Source organism: Mytilus californianus, unplaced genomic scaffold (genome assembly GCF_021869535.1).
Source record: "Mytilus californianus isolate M0D057914Y unplaced genomic scaffold, xbMytCali1.0.p SCAF_2, whole genome shotgun sequence".
NCBI classification, from domain to species: domain Eukaryota; kingdom Metazoa; phylum Mollusca; class Bivalvia; order Mytilida; family Mytilidae; genus Mytilus; species Mytilus californianus.
The window spans coordinates 137,735,436-137,761,775 of record NW_026262668.1 but is presented as its reverse complement, the minus strand read 5'-3'; the positions used below and the strand labels follow the sequence as shown (position 1 = coordinate 137,761,775).

General features: G+C 30.9%; 1 protein-coding gene and 1 long non-coding RNA gene across 2 annotated transcripts in view; one reads left to right on the top strand and one right to left on the bottom strand.

Moving 5' to 3' along the window:
- The window catches only part of LOC127731187 (leucine-rich repeat flightless-interacting protein 2-like), a 38,950-nt gene extending 17,714 nt beyond the window's left edge, over positions 1–21,236 (top strand). The window contains exons 3-12 of the mRNA XM_052240134.1: positions 1,740–1,781; positions 2,234–2,332; positions 2,973–3,143; positions 10,647–10,739; positions 11,748–11,898; positions 13,584–13,633; positions 16,429–16,534; positions 17,180–17,259; positions 17,569–17,673; positions 19,133–21,236. Of these exons, the coding sequence (XP_052096094.1) occupies positions 1,740–1,781; positions 2,234–2,332; positions 2,973–3,143; positions 10,647–10,739; positions 11,748–11,898; positions 13,584–13,633; positions 16,429–16,534; positions 17,180–17,259; positions 17,569–17,673; positions 19,133–19,240 (1,005 nt within the window). The 3' untranslated portion in view covers positions 19,241–21,236. The remainder of the gene's footprint in view (positions 1–1,739; positions 1,782–2,233; positions 2,333–2,972; positions 3,144–10,646; positions 10,740–11,747; positions 11,899–13,583; positions 13,634–16,428; positions 16,535–17,179; positions 17,260–17,568; positions 17,674–19,132) is intronic.
- A 4,122-nt stretch (positions 21,237–25,358) lies between these two features.
- Positions 25,359–25,616, bottom strand: LOC127731186 (uncharacterized). Its single transcript, XR_007995548.1, has 2 exons — positions 25,481–25,616; positions 25,359–25,421 (listed from the first exon to the last, which is right to left on the bottom strand). It is a non-coding gene; the product is annotated as an uncharacterized LOC127731186 (long non-coding RNA).
- Positions 25,617–26,340: the final 724 nt, after the last annotated feature.

Here is a 26,340-nt window from a genome sequence, read left to right as displayed (position 1 = left end):
TCCATCAAAGGCATAAGCTATTTGTATAAAACTTTATATTTCAGACGGTAGAAGACCTTGATACTTCATACCTGGTAAACAGATGCCATATGTTACAAAGTTTCTGTCTGTCATATCCCTATTGTCCTTGACTTCATTTTCATGGTTCAGTGACTGCTTGAAAATAACTGCAGTTTTATTGTGAAGTGAATTCGAAATACTCACTTATTAGGAATAATAGAGTAACGATATTTCATATATTGGTTCCTTGCAACGTCTACATATCTGTCAGGCAGGGTACACTGACCTTGACCTTATTTCATGGATCAGTGATCAAGGTTAAAGTTGTGTAGTAACGTCTGTATCTCAGATGCTATAAGCATTAGGTCAACTAGTATTATATTTGGTGTATGGAATGATTGTTAGTTGTAAATTGGACAACGTTTAGTTTTTGTGGTTTGGTCTATTTCTCAGATAGTATAAGCAATAGGGCCACTATATTTGGTGTATGGAATGATTGTAAGGTGTACATGTCTGTCTGGCAGGTTTCATCTGACCTTGACCTCATTTTCATGGTTCATTGAACAATATTTAGTTTTTGTGGTTTCGTCTATTTCTCAGATATTATAAGCAATAGGTCAATTATATTTGGTATATATGGAATGATTGTAAGGTGTTTATGTCTGTCTGGCAGGGTTCGTATGTCTTGGATCTCATTTTCATAGTTCATTGGTCAATGATAAGTTTTCATAATTTTGTCAGTTTATTAGATACTATAAGCAATAGGTCAACTATATTTGGTGTATGGAATGGTTGTAAGGTGTACATGTTTTTTCGCAGGGTTCATATGATCTTGACCTCATTTTCATGCTTCTTTGGTAAATGTTAAGTTTTTGTGGTTTTATCTGTTTCTCAAGTTCTATAAGCAATAGAACCACTATATTTGGTGTATGGGATGATTGTTAGGTGTCTGTCTGGCAGGGTTCATCTGACCATTATTTTCAAAGAACATTGATAATGTTAAGTTTATGTGATACTTGTAGTAAAATCTTCGATATTCATATTACACACTTTCAACATAAATTCAATGATGAGTAAAACAGGCAACACATTTCAGTGTGTGCACTCTTGTTACATATGTCAACACATTTCAGTGTGTGCACTCTTGTTACATATGTCAACACAACTTTCCAACCCCAAATAGCAGAAACAGCAAAAAAAGAAAAAATAGATAAAAGGCAAACTCTTTTCTAGAAATCGTCATTTATTGTAATGTATTGCATATTTGTAAATCCCTTTTTATATTACTTTTTCTGTAAAATATTTCGTATTTTGACACAAAAAGCACATAATTTAATATCACTTGTCTTTTACTATAAACAAAGAACTCTAAGATCTGCTTGTGCAGTTCTCAAAAATAAATCATATTTTCTCTTTAGTTCAAATGTATTTTTGTGTGAAAGTGAACATTATAAATGCAGGGAATTATCATTTCAATGTCTTAAGTTTTACTTATTGTCTATAATATTCCCGAAATAAATATACAGGTATGTCTAAAGATTTGTGTTTTAAGTGCATTTTTCTGCTGCTAAGTATTGAACAATATTAGTGACCTTGAAGTCATGCATAATTTGACCTCATTTTTATGCATAATTTATTGTTAATGGCATCAGAAGAAGGATTTTGAAATCTGTTTTGCTGTATTTGAAGTTTTTATATGCAAATTATTGAGTTAATGTACTAACTACTTTGTGTAACAGGAAGAAGAACGTCAAAAAGCTGCTCAAGATGATGAATCCCGGGTATGGTCATGTTTAGTTAATATTCAAGTATAAAAATAGTATACTTTTCAAATGATTTCCTTTATTTAGTGCATATGTTATTATAGATGAACCACTGCTTACTTTTAACACATATTTTGTGTTTGTTTTAACGTTTATTTGTTTGATAATTTTGTATGTAAATATTTGATAATAAGTACAACACTTTATCACTGTCCTTTCTCCAGCTGACATCATTGTTACACTTCTCATGGGTGTACAATATTGTCTTTCTCTAATATTTTTGATATCAGTATAGCAATAGTTATTAACTTAGTGTTAGGTTTGTTTTACTTTCAAACCATTGAAAACTAAGGGCAACAGATTAGCTGATCAGTCAAACAAACTTTATTTAAACAAATCTTTTGAATCTATTAATTTAGAACAAGGAGTCTTCTATATTACAAGTCTTGAATATTACTTTTATATTTCAGTCACGTATTGAACACAGAAGAGGGAGTGAAGAATCTACTTCAACTATTGATGACCTTGACCTGTCCCAAAATGCTAAAGATTTCACAAGGGAACTCAAGGTAAAGTTTTAACATACATTGTGTTTTCCATGCCAGGGAGTATAACAGGTAGATACTCGTCTTTGTTTTATTTACAAGAGTCACACCATAAATACTCATACAAGAGTCACACCATAAATACTCATACATCTCTCCATCATATCTTACTCTAAAACTGTTCTGGTTGGTGTATCTCTATAGCCATATTCTTAAATGAGAGGATTCTGACCCAATTCAAACACAAACTACATACATGTATTGTGATGCACAGTAGTCGGGTAAACATTGAAACACAAAAAACTGTGAAGTTGATAATTGATGCAAATGTCTCATGTTATTGTCAAATGAGTGATGTATGGCCACATAGTTTTAAGAATTGATTTTGTATGTCTAACTGTGAACAAATATGCCACATTGTCACTTCTTCTTAAAGAGAATCTATGTAATCCAGCCACATTGTCACATCTGCTTAAAGAGAATCTATGTAATCTACTTAATCAATTACCTTTATGATTTCAATTCCCTTTTTGAAAAGGTGTAGTAATATTTATTATAACGTGTTAAGAATTGAATAATGTTTGCTCTTTGCTTAAAGATTACAGAAGGTAAAAGATACAAAAACTCCTAAAAATAATAGTTGTGTTGTTATTTCTGATTACAGTCAAAGTTACGAGAAATGGAAGAGAAATTTAAAAAAGCTATGATGACAAATGCTCAACTTGATAATGAAAAACATTCACTGGTGTATCAAGTAGAACTTCTGAAAGATCAAATGGAAGAACAAGAGGAATCTCTGACAGACTTACAGAGGCAATATAAAGATAAATCACGGGTAAATACTGGCAATCACAGACAATATAAAGATCAATCACTGGTTATTACTGACACAATCACAGACAATATAAAGATAAATCATGGGTAAATACTGACACAATCAGAGACAATACAAAGATAAATCATTGGTAAATATTGACACAATCAGAGACAATACAAAGATAAATCATGGGTAAATACTGACACAATCACAGACAATATAAAGATCAATCATGGGTAAATACTGACACAAACACAGACAATAAAAAGATAAATCATGGGTAAATACTGTCACAATCACAGACAATATAAAGATAAATCATGGGTAAATACTGTCACAATCACAGACAATATAAAGATAAATCAAGGTTAAATACTGACACAATCACAGACAATATAAAGATCAGTCATGGGTAAATACTGACACAATCACAGACAATATAAAGATAATTCATGGGTATTTACTGAAACAATCAGAGACGATACAAAGATAAATCATGGGTAAATACTGACACAATCACAGACAATATAAAGATAATCATGGGTAAATACTGTCACAATCACAGACAATATAAAGATAAATCAAGGGTAAATACTGACACAATCACAGACAATATAAAGATCAATCATGGGTAAATACTGACACAAACACAGACAATATAAAGATAAATCAAGGGTAAATACTGACACAATCACAGACAATATAAAGATCAATCATGGGTAAATACTGACACAAACACAGACAATATATAGATAAATCATGGGTAAATACTGTCACAATCACAGACAATATAAAGATAAATCATGAGTAAATACTGACACAAACACAGACAATATAAAGATCAATCATGGGTAATTACTGAAACAATCACAGACAATATAAAGATAATTCATGGGTAATTACTGAAACAATCACAGACAATATAAAGATATCAGATAGACACAACAAGAGGTGATGTAAGCAAGACTTATTTAATATTTATATAACCCTTTATATTCATCTTGATATAAAAAAAATGACCTTAACCTTTGGGACACACATTCCAATCTTATTCAGCTCATACCTTCTAGTAGTTGGCCATTTTAATATCAAGTATCTTCAATAAACTTTAAGGCATTCAAAAGTCAAACCAAGCTTTTTATATTTAAAGCTATGTTTGTGATCAGGACCTACCAGACAGACATTACAATCTTAATTTAATTTTAAACATCTTTTATTCATTAAGATATGAAAAGGATTGAGCAACAGGCACACACAGCCTATAAAAGCTCTCTCCATATTACATGTACAAGATTTTTATCATGTATTAAAGGGGGATTAGCTACAAGATATAAAAAAACGTTAGAATATGTTTTTTTTTGTTCAATCATTAATGAAAGTGAAATAGCGAAATAATAATTTGCTTTTAGCAGCCAGTTTGGTTCAATTTTGTCAAAATAAGCAAAGAAATGTCGCTGATGAATTATTAACTTGCAAGTGAATAATTCAACCTCATTGAATCTGTATTCATGTAACCTTCAATTTAACCCCTTAGCTAGAGATGGGTTACGCATGAATTAGGCGTGTTCAGTTATTAAAAGGAAAAGAATGTCAACATTGAAAGTGAAACATGGGTAAATCATTTGATTGACTAATTCGATCCACAAAAACTCATTCTTATACAGGTAAAAACGAAAATTAACATATATTTTCAACCTATAATATGAAATCAAACAGACCTAGAAAAATCCAATTGCACGGGTTCGCTATCTATTTCTTTCTAAATTTATGTTTATATCGGGTTATATGACGGTCGGCAGTCATTGGAGGTCACCTCAATGGTTAATCAGTGATCTGGAAAGATTTGTTCTCTATGGGCCCAGGGCCCCCAAAAAATAAAATCAATGGGCCATTTTTGTCGAGCCTGCGACTTTTGTCGCAAAAGCGAGACATAGCGATCCTACATTCCGTTGTCGGCGGCGGCGTCCACAAATATTCACTCTGTTGTTAAAGTTTTTAAAATTTTAATAACTTTCTTAAACTATCCTGGATTTGTACCAAACTTGGACAGAAGCTAGTTTATGATCAAAAGCTAGTATCTAGAAGGGAATTTTGTAAAAATATATTTCCTGTTTTTCCGTATATTACTTATAAATGGACTTAGTTTTTCTTCCAGTTAACATTACATTCACTCTGTGGTTAAAGTTTTAAAAATTTTAATAACTTTCTTAAACTATCCTGGATTTGTACCAAACTTGGACAGAAGCTTGTTTATGATCAAAAGCTATTTACTAGAAGGAAATTTTGTAAAAATGTATTTCCTGTTTTTCCATATATAACTTATAAATGGACTTAGTTTTTCTTCCAGTTAACATTACATACAGTCTGTAGTTAAAGTTTTTAAAACATGTATTAGATTCATAAACCATTCTCGATTTTTACCAAACTTGGACAGAAGCTTCTTACAATCAAAAGATAGTATCTATAGGAAAATTTTTAATAATTTTTTCCCCATTTTTGTTGAGTCTGTGACTAGCAGCAAAAGTAGGCGAGACACTGGGTTCTGCGGAACCCTTACGAATTTTTAGAATTAATGGGCCATGTTGTCAAATGATTGGGCCATTTAGTTTATAACAAAAAATAAAAAAAATGTATGTTTCAGCAAAGAGGTACTAACTGTATGATTTTAATTGATATCATGGATATTGTTCCTGTGCTTTTGTAGTTTCAGTGAATAAAAGTTAATTTAGTTCATGGTGATTTATGTTACAAAAGAATATATGTCTTTGATGTGACTAAGAATGACATTGTATGAGTTCATGAAATGTAACATCACTCAGAAATTAAACTTTTTATGACTTATAATAAAAAACTATAAAACTGAGCAGCATATGACTAGACCAACACCACTTCAATGAACAAAATCATTAATAAGGAAATGCTGAGATAAAGAATAGACATCTGATCTGGACTGATTTTTAAAATCTGTACTAGTAATTATTGAAAATTCTATGATATTTGATCATGTTGATTAAATTTCATTCTTTTGATAAAACATGAAACTTGAACATACATGTATATTAATAATTATCAAACCATACAGTACAATCATAGAAGTAACATTATAAAAGATAAAAATAATCCCTGTTACATTGTATTAATATTGGGCAAAAACAATAAACTGAGTTACTAGAACTGTGACAATGGCAGACTAAAAGTAGCTGATATAGATTTTGAGGCACAAAATATTGAAGAAAGAAGAAATGAATCTTAATAAGGAAACTAGAACAATTAAATTCAAAGTTAGTTGAAATGATTTTTGGCAAGATTTGCAGTACATTTGGCTGCCATCATACAGAAACCAGGGCCATAACTTCTCCCAAACCGGTCTATATTTAAGAGAACCTTTATTTACAATGTTAATACTGGTACCGTCTCCTTGTTCATGTTCATGTTCCTTTGAAATTAAATTTGGGTCTTCGTCGATTGCCATACTTTCTTCCCGACGTTCCGTATAAGAGGACGTTTCAGACATTTCCTATGCATTTCTTGTATCATTTTTATTTTATCAAGACTAACAAAAGAGAGTAAAGTTTTTTGATAAGACACAACAACAATTCGCTGAAGGCATGTTTACAAAATTAACAAACGAACCGAAGACCAAGACATGATCGGAAATCCATTTTACTATATCTAAATGTTTAGATACGAAGCAAAAAATATTGTGCGCCATACTGGCGCAGACATTTGCCACTCTATGCGCCATTTCTTGCCAAAATGCTCAATTTGCGCATGGCGCACAACATTCCTGATCACTGGTTAATTAGATGGCGTCTAGACTAAAATATACACGAAATTCTGATTCATATTATCGAGCCCATGCATCGTAAATTGTTTATTTTATCCTTTTTATAAATTGGATATATGTTTTGGTATGTTATATTAAAATCAAATATGAGAATTTGAGTCAAATCGGTGAACATGAATTTGACAGCTAATGCCGCTTTAACATTTGTATTTAGAATAGTAGAACTACAGTGAAAAATGCATGCTACTTAAGAGCATACACAAATACATATTTACAGTGCCAATTACAAAAACAAACCAACATTATACTAAAGTGTGTAGGCAATTAATCATCATTTATACAAGTACCTTGAGACATGTTTCAGGATTTTCCATTCATTTTGGCCTATCAGGCAAATTTTGAAAAAATTTTGAAATCTAGACACAAAATTGTGGCATCTGGTAAATTCTAAGACTTAAGATTTCATGCTTGTCAAATGGACATATTATTAGCAGTTTTTTTTTCTAAAAATTAAGTCTGCACTTATTAAGTTTGAAGGCCTTGGTGGGTCTATTCTACCGTCATGCAAATCAATTATCATGCCATTGATTCATTCGCGAATTAAACTAAACACAACAGAACAAAATTGAAAAACAATCAAACTCATGCATGCAAACGTTATTATACGACCGCAAAAAAATTTTTGGGATTGTATAATGGTATGATGTCGTCGTCCGAAGACACATTGGTTTCCGGACAATAACTTTAATTTAAGTGAATGGATCTCTATGAAATTTTTTAAGAAAGTTCAATACCACAAAAGGAAGGTTGTGATTGATTTTGGGGATGATGGTCCTAACTGTTTAGGAATTAGGGGCTAACAACAAGCATTTTTCTAGTTTCAGGATAAAAACTTGTGTATAAGTATTTCGATTGCTCTGAAATTGTACCACAATGATTAATAACAAAAGCAGAAGGTTGGGATTCATTTTAGGGGTTATGGGGGCCAACAGTTTAGGAATTAAGGGGCCAAAAACAAGCATTTTTATAGTTCCCAGACAATAACTTGTGTGTAAGTGTATGGATCTCTCTGACATTGTACCACAGGGTTCCATATAACAAAGGGAAGGCTGCGATTGAGTTTGGGGTTAATTGTCCCAAACATGTAGGAATTAGGGGCCAAAAAAAGGGCCAAAAACAAGCATTTTTCTAGTTTCCAGACAATAACAATTGTGTTTTGGGGTTATTGCTCCAAGGGGGGTTTCAAAAAGTGGGGGAGGGGAATTTTTTTCCCATTTTTTTAAAGGATTCATATTTTTTTACAAAATTTTAAAAATTTCGAATTTTTGAAAAGTTTCAAGAAGAAATCTTCAATTGCGCAATGGATTTATAAGATCATAGACCACATTTATTTTGTGTCAGAAACCTATATTATATCAAAAATTTGATTACAATCCAAATTCAGACAGTATCAAGCTTGAATATTGTGTCCAAATTTGCCCAAACTGTTCATGGTTTGACCTCTGCGGTCGTATCAGGCTGCGCTCAGCAAAGCATTTTATCAATATATTATCGTAAAAATGCACACCATTGTGTCGCTTAGCCGGGAAAAATCTGTAATTGAACGTTTCATCATTCATCACATGGCACGACTTTGTATTTATACTAGATATCTCTTGGGATTTTCCTAAGAAATCTTGTTCGATGGATAACGGCTGATTGTTCCGATAGAAATACTAACCGGAACTCTCAAATGTAAATATAAACCAAGAACAAAAATAATAATTGCAACGCTCAAAATAATCTAATAAGTAAAATATGCACACATATTTTGTTTTGCTGATGACGATTGAACCGGGCAAAACACTGTTTGAAACGGTCAATTTGGCACGCGGCCGGTTTTTATGGAAAACACTTATGTATATATTAACACCATTTATTTGTCGTTAGAATAATATATATTTAAGGTTTGGAAGAGACACTTAGCTTACCTAGTGGAATAAATGAAGAAATGATGGAAAAAAAGAAGAAGGCAAAACAAAATAAAGTTAAAAAAATTTGTTAAACAAAACGATGAGTGTAACTGATATATTTCTGAACAGATTTTAAAAAGCAACATTTATGTCATACGAAAATAATTTTTTTCCGAAAAGTAATAATATTTATTTCAACATTATTATCAACAATTGAGTGAATGGAATCAAGTAAGATCTTAATCACGAGGATGGAGTACTATAACAAATACTTTTTAGAGATAACCAAAGAGAGAATATAAAATAGATTACAGGTGAATACTGAAAATCACAAGACAGTATAAAAATAGATCATAGATTTTTATTGACAATCAAAGACTATATGAAAATAAATCATAGGTAAATACTGACCATCACAGTCACTATAAAAATAGATCACAGGTAAATACTGATAATCACACAATATAAAAAATATATGGCAGGTAAAAACTGACAATCACATACAATATAAAAATAGATCACAGGTTTATTCAGACAATGTTTATATAAATCACAGGTAAAAACTTACAATCACAGACAATATAAAAGAGAGCACAGATAAATACTGGCAATCAAAGACAATATTGAAATATATCATAGGTAAATACTGACAATCACACAGACAATATAAGAATATATCATAGGAAAATACTGACAATCACAGACAATATAAAAATAGATCACAGGTAAATAATGACAATCACACAGACAATATAAAAATAGATCATAGGTAAATACTGGCAATCACAGACAATATAAAAAAAGATCATAGGTAAATACTGACAATCACAGACAATATTAAAATAGATCATAGGTAAATACTGACTGACAATCACAGACAATTCTTATATAGATCACAGGTAAATACTGATAATCACACAATATAAAAAATATATCGCAGTTAAAAACTGACAATCACATACAATATAAAAATAGATCACAGGTTTATTCAGACAATGTTTATATAAATCACAGGTAAATACTTACAATCACAGACAATATAAAAGAGAGCACAGATAAAAACTGACAATCACAGACAATATTAAATATATCATAGGTAAATACTGACAATCACACAGACAATAAAAGAAAATATCATAGGTAAATACTGACAATCACAGACAATATAAAAATAGATCACAAGTAAATACTTACAATCACACAGACAATATAAAAATAGATCATAGGTAAATACTGACAATCACAGACAATATTAAAATAGATCATAGGTAAATACTGACAATCACAGACAATATTAAAATATATCATAGGTAAATACTGACAATCACAGACAATATAAAAATAGATCATAGGTAAATACTGACAATCACAGACAATATAAAAATAGATCACAGGTAAATAATTACAATCACACAGACAATATAAAAATACATCATAGGTAAATACTGACCATCACAGACAATATAAAAATAAATCACAGGTAAATACTTACAATCTCAAACAATGTAAAAAAAAGCACAGGTAAATAATGACAATCACACAGACAATATTTATATAGATCACAGGTAAATACAATCTCAAACAATATAAAAAAGAGCACAGGTAGATACTGACCATCTCAGAGACGATATATATATATAGATCACAAGTAAACACAGTTTAACACTGACAATTAGTGGCAATTTACCGATTAGTTATAGTGGAGGTACCATTAGTGAGTAAGAGCTCACAGCATGATGGTATTGGTGTATGATAGTTAATGGTGAATTTTATGTATTGCAGGAATTAGAAAACCAGAAAAGATCTTATACAGAATTAAATACAAATTTCTCTTGTGTAAAAGAACAATTAGAACTGAGAGACAAGCTAGTAAAGGTGAGTGGGTACAATTTCATTTTTTATTTATTAATGAAGTTCTTTGTGAACAATAGTAAATCATGAACATTAAGAAAATGATTTACATGTATGTTGCAAGATCTAAAAAGGATTAGATTAAGTTTGAGTGTACACTTTTAAAGTTCAGTATATCAAATTTAAAAACTTAAAAATGTTAAACAAAAAAAACGTTGTTAGAAATGTTTATCATATTATTATTGTAGTGTTAATTTATCTACATATGAAGATTATGAACTGTTCTAATTATTAACTTTGGGATTTTCTGTCTTGTAACATAAGATGGTTGGTTGTATCTTTCAAATGTGTCTGATTTAAGAAATGGACATATGCAATAACAAAATTTCAGGTTTATTGGTTCAAAAGTTTCCTCCTTTCACATTTATTTATTTAAAGCCAACAGTGAAAGCTAATGTTATGTTTGCATTTCAATAACCAGTTTTCCATTCATTTTTTGATAAAAGTCTGCTACATTTCAATTCTGAAAATATTTTGATAAAATCTTTTTGTAGCATGATTCAAATTGTGAAATACTTCTGTTCCAATGAATGTGTTTATGACCACACCATTGTGATCTATACTTCTGTTCCAATGAATGTGTTTATGACCACACTATTGCGATCTATACTTCTGTTCCGATGAATGTGTTTATGACCACACCATTGCGATCTATACTTCTGTTCCGATGAATGTGTTTATGACCACACTATTGTGATCTATACTTCAGTTCTGATGAATGTGTTTATGACCACACTATTGTGATCTATACTTCAGTTCTGATGAATGTGTTTATGACCACGCCATTGTGATCTATACTTCAGTTCCAATGAATATGTTTATGACCACATTATTGTGATCTATACTTCAGTTCCAATGAATGTGTTTATGACCACATTATTGTGATCTATACTTCAAAAATAAGTTGAAAGTAGTCACATTTGAATTTGAGTGATGTCTGGTATATCTAAATTGTCAGCATTTATTCTATAGGAAAGTGGTTTTGCCCTTGTAACAAGTGAAGAGGGAGAATTTTCTATAGAAAAATGTCCCACATTAAATGGTACAGTAACATCGACGACGGGAAGTTTATTAATATCTTCTGAAACAGCTGATATCCTTGATAAGATAGAAGGCTCGTTAGGTAATGTATTGACATGATTTCATATAAGATATACTCTTAACTTGAATAACTTGTAGGTATTGCTATCATCAACCCATCCCAAGCTTTTTGGGTAAAGATTGCATGAAATGCAATCAAAACCCTATGGTACTGACTTGATATCTAAATCTTCCAATGTTTATCACTACTTTGCAGTAGATTTAATTTTACTTCTCACTGATAAATTACAGCAATCTTTACCCTTCAGTGCTTACAAGCACTTCGATTTAACAGTTTGTACGATTAAGAGCACAATTAATTTGATATAAAAAAGTGTGTGCTGGATAAAGATACACAAGCTTTAATCACTTTGAAAAATGATGATATAGAATATGTTTATATACCATTAAATATGTGTCCTTTTTTGTTGTTAGAAGTTGTGTATTTTCAGCAAACAACTCATTTGCTAGTGAGGAACTGATAGCTATTACTTCAATAATTACATATAAAAATTACAATCACCAACCAGTGTTCAAAGTACATTATACAGGATGTGGTTTCATTTATTTTTGTGGATACCAATTTTCATGGATTGAGGAAAGATTTTTTTCGTGGAAATTGATTTTTTACTTTTGTCAAAGTTTGCATACAAGCCTATAGGATTTGTACTTCATTATACACTTAAATTGATGGTTAACCTGTATATACCCACAATATTCACGAAAATTGGTACCCCACGAATTATAATGAAATTGGTACTCCACAAATTATAATTACACCACGAATTATAATGAAATTGGTACGCCACGAATCATAATGAAATTGGTACACCACGAATCATAATGAAATTGGTACCCCACAAATTATAATGAAATTGGTACACCACGAATCATAATGAAATTGGTACTCCACGAATCATAATGAAATTGGTACACCACGAATCATAATGAAATTGGTACTCCACGAATCATAATGAAATTGGTACACCACAAATTATAATGAAATTGGTACACCACAAATTATAATGAAATTGGTAACCCACAAATTATAATGAAATTGGTACACCACAAATTATAATGAAATTGGTAACCCACAAATTATAATGAAATTGGTACACCACAAATTATAATGAAATTGGTACCCCACAAATTATAATGAAATTGGTAACCCACGAATCATAATGAAATTGGTACCCCACAAATCATAATGAAATTGGTACACCACGAATCATAATGAAATTGGTACCCCACGAATCATAATGAAATTGGTACACCACAAATTATAATGAAATTGGTACTCCACAAATTATAATGAAATTGGTACACCACAAATTATAATGAAATTGGTACCCCACGAATCATAATGAAATTGGTACCCCACGAATCATAATGAAATTGGTACACCACAAATTATAATGAAATTGGTACTCCACAAATTATAATGAAATTGGTACACCACGAATCATAATGAAATTGGTACCCCACAAATTATAATGAAATTGGTACCCCACGAATCATAATGAAATTGGTACCCCACAAATTATAATGAATCCACAGTACTAATGAAAATCTTATTTCTTAAACCATTTAAAGCGACCTTGATAAGAGAAAGAACAGCAATAAAGCTCTGATCTTTGATGCACATTAATTTGCCATTGTTGAATGTGTCTTTTCTCTTTGATTATAAAGCGATATCATTATAATGCCATTAAATTCTGTCTATTTCAGATGACAAAATAAAGAAATTATCAGAAGAAATTTCAAATTTAAAAAAGGATGTAAGTTGTAAATTATATTGCTTAGTAAAGATGTTCACACGTAAATTATATTGTTCAGTAAAGATGTTCACACCTTAATTACATTGTTCAGTAAACATGTTCACACCTAGATTATATTGTTCAGTAAAGATGTTCACACCTAGATTATGTTGTACAGTAAAGATGTTCACACCTAAATTATATTGTTCAGTAAAGATGTTCACACCTAACTAATGTTGTTAAGTAAAGATGTTCACACCTAGATTATATTGTTTAGTTTAGATGTTCACACCTAGATTATATTGTTTTTATACGCCCGTTTATGGGACGTATTATGGTATACCGTTGTCCGTCTGTCCGTCCGTCCATCTGTCCGTCCGTCTGTCCGTCGTCAACATGTCGGACATTAACTCAAAAATGCTTTAACCAATTTGCATAAATCTTTGGTGAATTGTTTATATCTATTGACGTGAGCTCCCTTTCGTTTTTTATAAAATTTAGATTTTACGTTTCCGAGTTATGGGGTTTTATTCATTAAAAAAAGGGGGATTTTCCAGTTTTTGGACAATAATTCAAGAATGCTTTCACCAACTTGCAAGAAATTGTGGTGAATTGTTTATATCTATTGACATGAGCTCCCTTTTAATTTTTATAAATTTTAGATTTTACGTTTCCGAGTTACAGGGTTTTATTTATGAAAAAAGGGGGGATTTTCCAGTTTTTGGACAAAAACTCAAAAATGCTTTCAGCAATTCTTATGAAACTTTGGTGAATTGTTTGTATGTATTGATGTAAGCTCCCGTTAGAATTTTATAAATTTTACATTTTACATTTCTGAGTTATGGGGTTTTATTCATTAAAAAAGGGGTGATTTTCCAGTTTTCTGACAATAACTCAAAAATGCTGCCACCAATTCTCATGAAACTTTGGTGAATTGTTTATATCTATTGATGTAAGCTCCCTTTTTATTTTCATAAATTTCTAATATGACATTGAGAATTAATTGAACTTTATTTGTTTATAGTCTGACAACAGATTTACTAAGTATTGCACAACAGCAAGAAATCTTTAATTGAATATACATTCAATTCATATAACCAATTTCAAGATCTTTGACTTCATTTATTCAGAAACCTATAATATGTCAAATATTTAATTACAATCCAAATTCGGACCTGAATCAAGCTTGAATATTGTGTCCATTTTTGCCCCAACTGTTCAGGGTTGGACCTCTGCGGGCGTATCTAGCTGCGCTCAGCGAAGCAGTTTATTAAAGATGTTCACACCTAAATTATATTGTTCAGTAAAGATGTTCACACATAAATTATATTGTTCAGTAAAGATGTTCACACCTAGATTATATTGTTCAGTAAAGATGTTCACACCTAGATTATGTTGTTCAGTAAAGATGTTCACACCTAGATTATATTGTTTAGTTTAGATGTTCACACCTAGATTATATTGTTCAGTAAAGATGTTCACACCTAGATTATGTTGTTCAGTAAAGATGTTCACACCTAGATTATATTGTTTAGTTTAGATGTTCACACCTAAATTATATTGTTCAGTAAAGATGTTCACACCTAAATTATATTGTTCAGTAAAGATGTTCACACCTAAATTATATTGCTCAGTGAAGATGTTCACACCTCAATTATATTGTTTAGTTTAGATGTTCACACCTAAATTATATTGTTCGGTAAAGATGTTCACACATAAATTATATTGTTCAGTAAAGATGTTCACACCTAGATTATATTGCTCAGTGAAGATGTTCACACCTCAATTATATTGTTTAGTTTAGATGTTCACACATAAATTATATTGCTCAGTGAAGATGTTCACACCTCAATTATATTGCTCAGTAAAGATGTTCACATCAAGTTAGAAAAATGTGACTGTTAGTAATAAAAAATGAAAGAACTGATGGGATTTAAGCAACAAATGAGCATATGTCATTGTTAACTTGCGTGTATATATATATATATATATATACAAGTCTAAAGATTTGCACAACGGTACTAATAAGATGGTAATATACGAAGATGATGTAATAAAATCGTGTTGACAAATATTTCCGCTTAACAAATAGCCTTCGTCAATGTCAATAATTTTAACAATACTGTATGGTCTTATAAGCAAATACAAGTTTTTGCAAGTTTAGAATGTAAAGATTTTGATCTGTCTTAGGAGTGTAAAAAAGCTTAAAAGCAGATAAATTGTGTAAAAGTCACACAAGTAAACTGATGCATTCTAATTACATTACTGTTTATGGTAAAGGCTGTTCAATTAAAACCTACACAGGGTAGGCACTTTCAAAAAGGAGTAACCACCTATAGAGCAAAATTAAGAATTTCACTGTACTTGACACCAACCCAAAGTGGAGATTTCAAATTGCCTTCCATGGGTCTCATGTATGTTTTCATGGAACAGCCCTAACATATTTTACATGTAAATAAATAGGAGTTGTAGGATCAGTGTAAAAATAACAACATAAAACAAAAAAAAATATTTGAATGTGAAAACTTAAACTTTAAAACTTATAAACACAAGAAAAGAGATAGGGGGAAGCCCCAGCAGGCTACTGAATTAGAACAGACCTCAATGTTTGGTCAGTGGCTTAACAAGTAATAAACCAACTATAACCTTGGCCAAATATTCACATACCCTCGAAAGAAAATATATAGAATATGTATTAAGAACAATATCAGTCTAGTTTTATAGAATTCATTAATATTAAGCAAATTACAAACATACCAAGTTTGAAGATGTACATGTTTGCAGAATTATTAAAAACAAACCTAATTATTTTACAGCTTCAGAGTTCTCAAGACGAATTACATGAAGAAAAATCGAAACGATATAAAAGTAAAGAAGTTCCTGAAGTGAATGGACCAGAAATGCAATTATATGAAGTACAAAGTATGTATGTTTGGTGTTAAAGTAGAATATCAGTTGGGTAGATGTTGGTAAGAAACAAAAATTAAACAATACTCAATTTAAGAAATTCATTTAATTTATTTTTCCCATACAGAAATTATAGTTTGGCACATTTCCAATCATAAAAAAATTGATTTATTAAGAAATTTCAGATTCAGCCAGAATTTCCCATTTTCAAGATTCAAAATTCAAGGTCAAAGAGAATGATAAATTCACTGAGAATAGATAAGCTTGAAATTTATTGCAAAAAGAAATAAAACCTTTCCCCAGAATCAGTTGGTCTTTGTCAGGCTATTTAAAGTTTTGCAATTTAAACTGCCCAATTGAATAAATACAATAGCTAATGTTTCTAAAAAGTTTATTAAATTTCTCCTTGAAAAGCCAATCACTGGATAATGATATCCTGAAGATTTTTGTTGATTAGATAATTTATTTCCTTATGTTAACAGCCTGAAAATTGATTGAGTGTAGATAATACAATGAAACATTCATCTGATTAAATACACATATCATAAACATGGAAAAGACAAAGTTAATAGTTGAAAATTTGGTATAACATACATTGTTTTTTTCCAGAATGATAAAATAAGTTTGAACAATTAATAAAACAATATTCTGAAATTACAGGAGAGGCCAGTAAACAGATTCATGAATATAAATTAAAATTACAGAAAGCTGAACAAGATATGACAAATTTAGAAGGAACTGTGAGTTATTTATTATTCAAGTAGCTTATTGTCAGCATGTGGGTCTATATAGTTTGGAAAACATGTCCACTGTTTGATGGAAAACAAAAATAAATGAATGGATTATCTCTTACAAGTTAGTTTGCTAAAGCAAAGAACTTTAAGACTTGATATATTTTGACATTATTTATTATAACAATTTATTTTGATATCCATAATAATTTTTGGACATTGTAAACAATAACAATTTACGTATGGCATTAAATATTGCAATTGTAAATTTGTAATACCTCTCTATGAAATATGACAATATTCTACTTTTAATTAAAGGTAAATAGATTAGATTCTCAAGTTAAAAGATATAAAACTGAGGCTGAAGATTATGAAAAACTGGAAGATGAATTAAAAACAGAACGAAGAAAACTGCAAAGAGAGGTAATATTTTCATTGAAAGTAATTATAAGGCTTATTTAAAATTTCAGCATTTTATTGTATAAAGCTATGGCAATGTCGTCGTCATTGTCTGTAAACAATAACTTGAGTAAAAGTGTATGGATCTCTATGAAATTGTACCACAAGGTTCCATACCTCAATAGGAAGATTAGGGGCCAAAAAACAAGGATTTTCTGGTTTATGGATAATAACTTGGGTTTATAAGTCCATGGATCTCTATGAAATTTTACCACTAGGTTCCATACCAAAAAAGGAAGGTTGGGGTTGATTTTGGGTGTTATGGTCAGAGCTATTTAGGAATAAGGGCCAAAAACAATACTTTTCTAATACTTTGTATAAATCGCTTATTTCTTGACCAATTTCAATTGGGTTTAATTTAAAGTCTTGAATTCTTGGGGTTCTTTAATCCTGCTGAATCTGATAGCCCTGTCACACTAGACCAAGACAATGAAGATCCCACTACGATCCATAAAAAAATAAGATCCTGGTGAGATCATGGTATGGTCAGCTTGAATATTGAATATTTTATAGTTTTCAAGTTCATACCACGACCTTGCTATGATTGTGATAAGATCCTGCAACGAAAGTAACACCTTCTAGTTACGATCTTGCTACATATAATAAGACCTTACCACGACTTACACAATCTCTGTATGCTTCTACCAAGACCTTCCTGATCGCATTACAATCTCAATATTAGTCTACTACGATCGAACCACGACTCCACTACGTTTTCACTAAGCTCTTCGTCCCTATAAATATCTTGACTTTCCCATTGTACACACCAGTTTCCTTGAGACAAAATGCCCCCAAAGGTACCAAAAGTTATTGCATCCTTTTTTTTATATCAACAGAATGAGGTTGTGCAATTATCATGGCTAGGACATAGTAGTATCATAGTAAGCTCATACTAAGGACAGCAAGCGCCTAGTAGCAGCTTATTATTGTCTTCCTCATCCTAGTTTAATTGTATCAATATTGTAGTAGAAGCGTAATAAAGATGTAGTGAAATCAGGATAGTCGCAGTGAAATCTTAGTAAGGTCGCAGCAAAATCTTTTCCATTGGCTTCCCCATTGCACCACTTTTCTAATACAATTCTTCTACGCCCATCCCTATCTTACTACATCCTTACTACAACCTTCCTATGCTTCTACTACGACTAATTTTGGCCACGACTGCACTACAAATGTTTTGAGCATGTTCAAAGTTGGTCATGGACCTCCAAGATCATGAAGACCTTGGCTCGTCTTTACTATGACCTTACCATGACCACCACAATCTTACTACGAATTCCAAAATTTTTCATAATTTCTAGAATTTAAACAGATATTGAAAAAATGTTGTCAATAGTTGGACATTAAATGTAACTAACAAATATATATGAAATTTAATGTTCAAAATTGCTATGACTTGTCTTTTGAAATTTTTCTTTTTTTTTAGTTGCGAGAATGTCAAAATCGTGTAGAGGAGTTAACAAATTCAAATAGACATTTACAAAACAGACTAGATAGAAAAGTTGCGGCAAGAAGTGCGTTAGTGAACCAATGACAGCATCTGTTATCATTGCTGTACCTCCAAAAGTCAGCCACACAGCCAGTGATGTCAGACGAGGATGGGTCCAAGTTATATTTGGATCAGTCCATTGTTTTTTATAGAGACGCTGATGCTTTTAAAGCCTTGTATATTTAATTTTTAAAACTTTTAAATGATTCTCCTGTGATCCATAATATTTTTTGTCTCAGTATGAATTTTATAAATTCATGTTTATTTTGTTCCTTCTTATCAAACATTGGATTTCCATTTTGTGAAATAAAAATAACAATTGGTGCAAATGAGATAATCTTGGCATTGAATGTCTTGAAATATATATGGCCATGATTTTTACAAGATCATATTATTATAATACATTCTCTGATGTCCTTATAAGATTTATATACACTGTATACTTACTGAAATAACTATTTACTTTGCTTTCTTAGCTATTTTAATATCATTGTAATTTCTATAGAATGGGTTTCATTTTTATTCATTGGAGGAGTTGCATATTATTAGAAAAAAAATAAGAAAAATGATATTTCATAATCTCAGTTAACAGTTGAAGTTAGTACACTACCGGTATTTGTAAGTTTGCAATACTGCCTTCACTTGCCACACAACATTTATTGAATGAAAAACTTCCATGGGATGATAATTTATAATTTTTCAACAAGATTTTTGATAGATTCGATTTTAAACGATTCATTTAAATATATGTTAAACGCTTCAGAAAGGGTAGAATCAATCTCATCTTTCACAATATAGAAATATGTACTTTTTGTTTTTTTTTAAAGGAAGACAAAAGCATTTTGGTGAAAACTGAGGTAAAACCCATTGAATGCACACATATGGATTTTTTGAAGTGTAGAAAATATGTTGAAAATCATTTGATGTAGTTTTGTAGAAAAACAAACGGTTTTTGATGTGTTAATGGCCTTATTATTTAGACATATCATAGTGTGTTAATGCTCAGAAATTAGTGTGATAGTGTGTTACTGCTGGACCAAAGACTGTTGTTGTATAATGGCATATGAATTAAGTGTTCAATTATTAAGAGAAATTACTTATGGGTGGATAAATTAAAGGTAAAAGTTTAATAGTAATATTCCCTTTATCAATTAATTAAGATTTTCAATAGCCTCCTTTAGTAATAAGGACAAAAGAGAGATAAACTAAGTATATAATTAAATTTCTTATAATATGGGTACTTTTCATTAATTTTAAGGCAAAATACTGTCATTCATTTTCAAGGGTTTTTATACGACAGCAAACAAATTTTGCGGTCGTATATTGGTATGACGTTGTCGTCGTCCTCGTCTTCATCCGAAGACACATTGGTTTTCGCACTCTAACTTTAGTTTAAGTGAATGGATCTCTTATTTTCAATTTTTATCAAATTTTAATATATTTTCTATCATTACCGGTTGTGTATAATCAGCATTTATGAATGTCTGTGCATCCTTTATGGCCACAGGAGTTCAGGAAAAAAAGTTTTTCTTCACTTGATGAAACTATGGTCAGTTTCAAGTCTTATAATGGTTATTTGGGATATTTCTATTGGAAACAATTATTTCCTTTATTTCTAATAAAGGGTTGAAAATTATTGATAAATGATTTTAGAACACTTCATAAGCATAAAAATCAGCAAAAATTACAAAAAAAAATAAAAAATAAAAGGTTGTATTTGATATTACATTGTGTAATTGGAAATTGAAAAACAATGTGTAAATTACAAACAAATTTAGTGCCAGTGAAGGGAGATCCTGTATTTATAGATATTACATAGGAATGCTACTTTTAACTACAGTGCAGTGATTTTGTTCGTAAAACACTGTTTTTAATTATACGACACTTAAATATTTGAACAGCTTTAAGCTGGAAGAAAAAACCGACACCTGTCTGAAACACGAAATCTGAATAAATAAGTGATTGGATTTTTGACTTTATACATCGTTAGGCATATTCAAATAAGATTTTTCAATGCTATGAGAAGAAAGAAGAAGTTGTACTGAAGCATTAGATTTTGATATTGGTCAGTTATTACTTGATTTTCTTTTTTAATCAAAATTGCATAATAATATTGATAAGAGAAATGATTGTAATGATTCAAGTACTTGAAAAGGAATCAAGATGCCTGTCATTTACTTTATAAAAAAAAAGACATGGGAGGGGGGAAACATACACAATCAGTGTGGAATCAACATTATTTCTTGGATTCCTGTCTGATAATTTTAAGTTATGAGATACTTGTGATAAGCAATAACACAGTAAAATTTAAAGTAACAGTTCAGAATTGGTTCAAGTAAATGGATAACTAAGATTCAGTTTTTATTGATCACTATCAATGGCATTAAACTATAAGATGTATTATTATAAGACATATATTCCATAGATGTAAATTTGTATTGTTTATTTAAACATTATGTACAGATGTAAGCGGATTCTTCAATGTCTGCTTCTTCCTATGTTTCTATGTTTTGGAACAAATTTGGTTTTTTTTTATTGTAAAGTACAAGATAATAATTGGTGCATTTCATATTTGTTTTGTTTTTGAATTATTTATGCATTTCAAAAATGGAAGGTCACGATAAATATGTTAATCTTCATTTTGTTGGGGAACTGCTGTCAGAGAGAGTGTTTTTCAAGAGATATATCATTGCAATTGGGTTTTAAGAAATATTAGTAACTGATTTGTAATTACCGTATAAAAGTTTAAATTATAGGTTTAAAAAAGATTTCTAGGAAATGCTAATGAAATTTATTTTTTGGAAAATGACGCTATCAGCGGCATGTTTCCGATACCATTGACCAGAACTAACGGAAGTTGATTATGCCTCCGCCTACCGCACTCGGTTTCATATTTACTATTTTACATACTAACTGAAATCTGCTTGTATTACGCTACACTCGAACAAAGTGTTGTAGTCGGACGGAACCAGTTTACATACTTTATATTTTATTTACCAAAAAGATATCTTGACCTGTCCATATGTTTTTTGTTATTAAATGGTATTTGGAGCTATCCCTTTGTTATATTTTTCATATTTATTCGAGCTTTCACTTTTATGCACATGTCTTACAATCGTAAACAATCGGTATGTATACATGATAAATAGATCCGTTTTGTTATGGTGTTGGACTTTTTACCCTCCAATGATCAGCAATCGCTAGACAAAATAGTTCTCCTAAATAATGTCAGCCTTTCATGCCATTTCAACTTTACAATCATTAAAAAAGTAATAATCGGAATCTTTTTGATATCCATTGGATAGAAACTGGTCTTTATCCAGATTTACGAAGATTTTAATAATCGGAAATTAGTAATACGGTTATACCCACGCGGTGCGTATGAATCTTTGTTTACAAAGTTATAGCAGCAGAGTCTGTAACTGTATCATTGTTAATTAACTACACTGTTATTGTACTTAATATGATGAAAACTGCATATGCAATATAAGATGTCAACTCGGCCAATACAGATTTTTTTCCGTATTGGCCGAGTTCTGATCCGGCCAAAACAGGATTTCGGAACGTCTCTAGTTTTTAGATCGTAAGTCACGATAAACTCAAACTGAAAGTAAACAGTTGTTTGTACGACGCAGTTTTTATTTACTCACCATAAACAAGCTGAAACGTTCAGTATGGCATATATTTTAGGTTAAAGACGGTCCCATTCATTTGAAAAGCATTTTGAAAGTACGATGGAATTATTTCAGGTTTGGGGAACGAGTAAATTATCACAAAGTTCATTTCTTGACGACCTCATAATTTCATCATGTCGATGGTACAAATCGATTTTTACTGTTTACTTTCGCTTCTCATGTTTTGTAAACGGTCTTTTATTTTTAAACCCGAACCAGGCATATGCATTCTGTATTTGTGCAAATCTTCGTTCTTTGGTCAATTGGCTTATGGACAAAATGATGGATAGTTGTATCAATTTCAACTCTTACATTATTTTTTTTTTTAAATATATTTGCATTACACATGCAATGGCAGTACCTTTCCAATTACTATTTATGTGTTGTGTCTAAATTAAAGTTGTAACACTTTATAGTAACTGGAAAGGGTAGAAAAATTCATCAGATGAGAAAAGGCTGAAGATACATGGAAACGGCACCAAATCATTAGATATTGCATCTTATAAAAAGAAACTGAGATTTGGATAGTTCCACTTCAAGGTAAAAATGTTTATCTCTTGTGAAATGAAATAAAAAAATATTGTAACACTGTAGTTAATTAATAAAGATACTATTACATGTATTTCTGTATTGGCCTTATTGTTGGTCCTCGGCCATCAGTTTTGGCCTTCGGCTTCGCCTCAGACCAATACACCAAGACATGGACCAATAACAAGGACAATACAGAAATACTTACGCAATAATATTATAGAATGGCAGTATGGTTCAATAGCGGGAATCAGCCCCTCAACTACTTTTTACATAAATATTAACTTCTGGCTTCAACTCCTTGTTCGTCTTGTCTGGAGATCTTCTTGTAGTTCCAGTTAGGCAAGCATTTTAGAGACGTATCCCGTCCATCCTCTCATGACTTGTAATTTCTGGTGATAGATTTTGCCGCTTGACGTTGTATCCTTTCAAGCTTGGTTTTTTTTTGTTACCGTGTAGGGGTCCCATACTATTGCTCCATATTAAATTGTAAGATCCATTCCTAAAGGTCTAGATCATTGTTCTAATCTGACACAAATTTCAATAACTGGAATGCTACCCAAGTTGAATATATGGTGACCTACTAGAACAGCATTATCACTATTAAAATTGTGTTTAATACCATGATTGTTCAATGTCATTAACTTAAATGGAGACAGACATTTGAAAGAATGAATATCAATTACATGGGTCAACGTGGTCAAGGGCAGAGTTGTTATGAAATAACAATATGGCAGAGAAGTGGTTTCAAGTTTCATATAAAACGACCTGACTGACATGAAATAAAAAATCAAAGGAGTATCCCTATTTGTCTAATCTTCAAGGTGAAATAAAACTAGTAAAACAATATTATACTATTGTCTAAATCTACAGAAATATAATTTGCTTCAAGTAACAGAAATAACTAGGTCACTAGTAACTTATTATACCCCACGCAACGAGTTGCGGAGGGTATAATGTTTTTGACCCGTCAGTCCTGTTTCTTGTCATCGCAACTCCTCTCAAACCACACAACAGAATTTCACGAAACCTTTTAAGATAATAAGGACATACTATGTAGTTGTGCATATCGACAGGAAATTACGATTCAATTTTTTTTCTAGGAGTTACGCCCCTTTGAACTTATTTACTTTAATGTACTACTGCAACAGTTTGTCATCGCAACTCCTCTCAAACCACACAACAGAATTTCATGAAACCTTTTCAGATAATAAGGACATACTACGTAGATGTGCATATCGACAGGAAATTACGATTCAATTTTTTTTCCAGGAGTTACGCACCTTTGAACTTATTTGCCCAATATACTACTGCAACTTTTTGTCATCGCAACTCCTCTCAAACCACACAACAGAATTTCATGAAACTGTGTAGATAATAAGGACGTACTATGTAGATGTGCATATTGACAGGAAATTATGATTCAATTTTTTTTTCTGATACAATTTTTTTTTCTTACACTTATTTTATTTCTCCAATGACAATGTGGGGACGTGGGGTATGTGAGCGCGCTCACTAAGGTTCTTTCATTTAATGAGTATGTGGGGTATAAGAGCTTGATAACAACAGGCTCTTAATTCATAATCATTTGGTTTGAAAAGGATACTAGTAGTCTATATTCTTGATTTAGAAAAATGTAATTGCAAGACAAAAATCACATTACTTAGAATACTTTAGATCATTCAGGTAGTCTTGACCTATTTATTTATAGAAAAAAAACAGCCAGTAGTCATTGGATACTGTAGATCATTCAGGTAGTCTTGACCTATACATTTGTACTAAAAAAACAGCCAGTTGTCATCTTCACATAACACACACATATACGAATATCAATTATATGCTTATGAGACATGTTGGAATGTTAAACTAATTACGGTATGTGAAAATCAAGACTTGCATAAAAAATATCACAATATTAGAGACAGTGGCGTCATTTTTCCTCAGAGCTTTCAGCTCTTTGATTTCATAATATCCATGAATTTATCCAACTTGTTTATTTTGTGAAAATTGAGAAGTTAAATAACCTGTAACAGTTCTAACATGAAAACTATCTCTATGTCGGCCACCATTGTAGTTAAATAACCTGTAACAGTTCTAACATGAAAACTATCTCTATGTCTGCCACCATTGTAGTTACTTAGATCAACATCAAAGCATAGGATAGAGATTTTGTAATTTGAAACCTAGATATATAATTTTTACACATTAATATTTGGTGCTATAAATATATTAAGTGTTGCCCCATGTCTATTTGTGAGCTTGATTTCCTTTTCCTATTTATAGAATGAATGTCATGTGTGAAAAGACAAGTTTTTCAGTACTTTTGTCACATTATGTAATCTAGCATAATTCTTTTTTTAAAGTTAGAATTTGATATGTTTGTTTTACTAGAAGGGATTAGTTGGTCAAATGACTGATAAATTTACAATACAATGTATATGTAGATTGTTATTTTCTACGTAAGTAGTATAACTGAATATCTTAAATATTTTTGAGAAATGAGGGAAAGATGAGGAGAATGTGTGTTTTTTTTTAAGAATTAAGAATTTGAAGGAGTGTTAAGATTTTGAGATTATGAAAATGCTTTGGCCATAAAACGAAATAAAAGTTTGTTTTATAAACTGTATTTTGTGTATAAAATCAGTTTGATCAAAAGATGACTTAAAAATTTGATAGCACAGATGATATGACTTTAAAGTAAAGGATCATAAAACTAAATCACCTCATTAGGAGAAAATGTTTTGAAAGACAGATGTAGCTTGTACTATGTATTTATGTAGGATTGTTAAGTGTTTGTGTGTATGTGTGATACGATTCTTCCTTACCATTAAATAAAATACACAACTTTTCATAAATGTCATGTGGAATGGTTGTTGAACATGTATCCATTTTAAATAAGAATGGAAAGTATTTTTTTCAACAGACATATTTTACACCTATGGT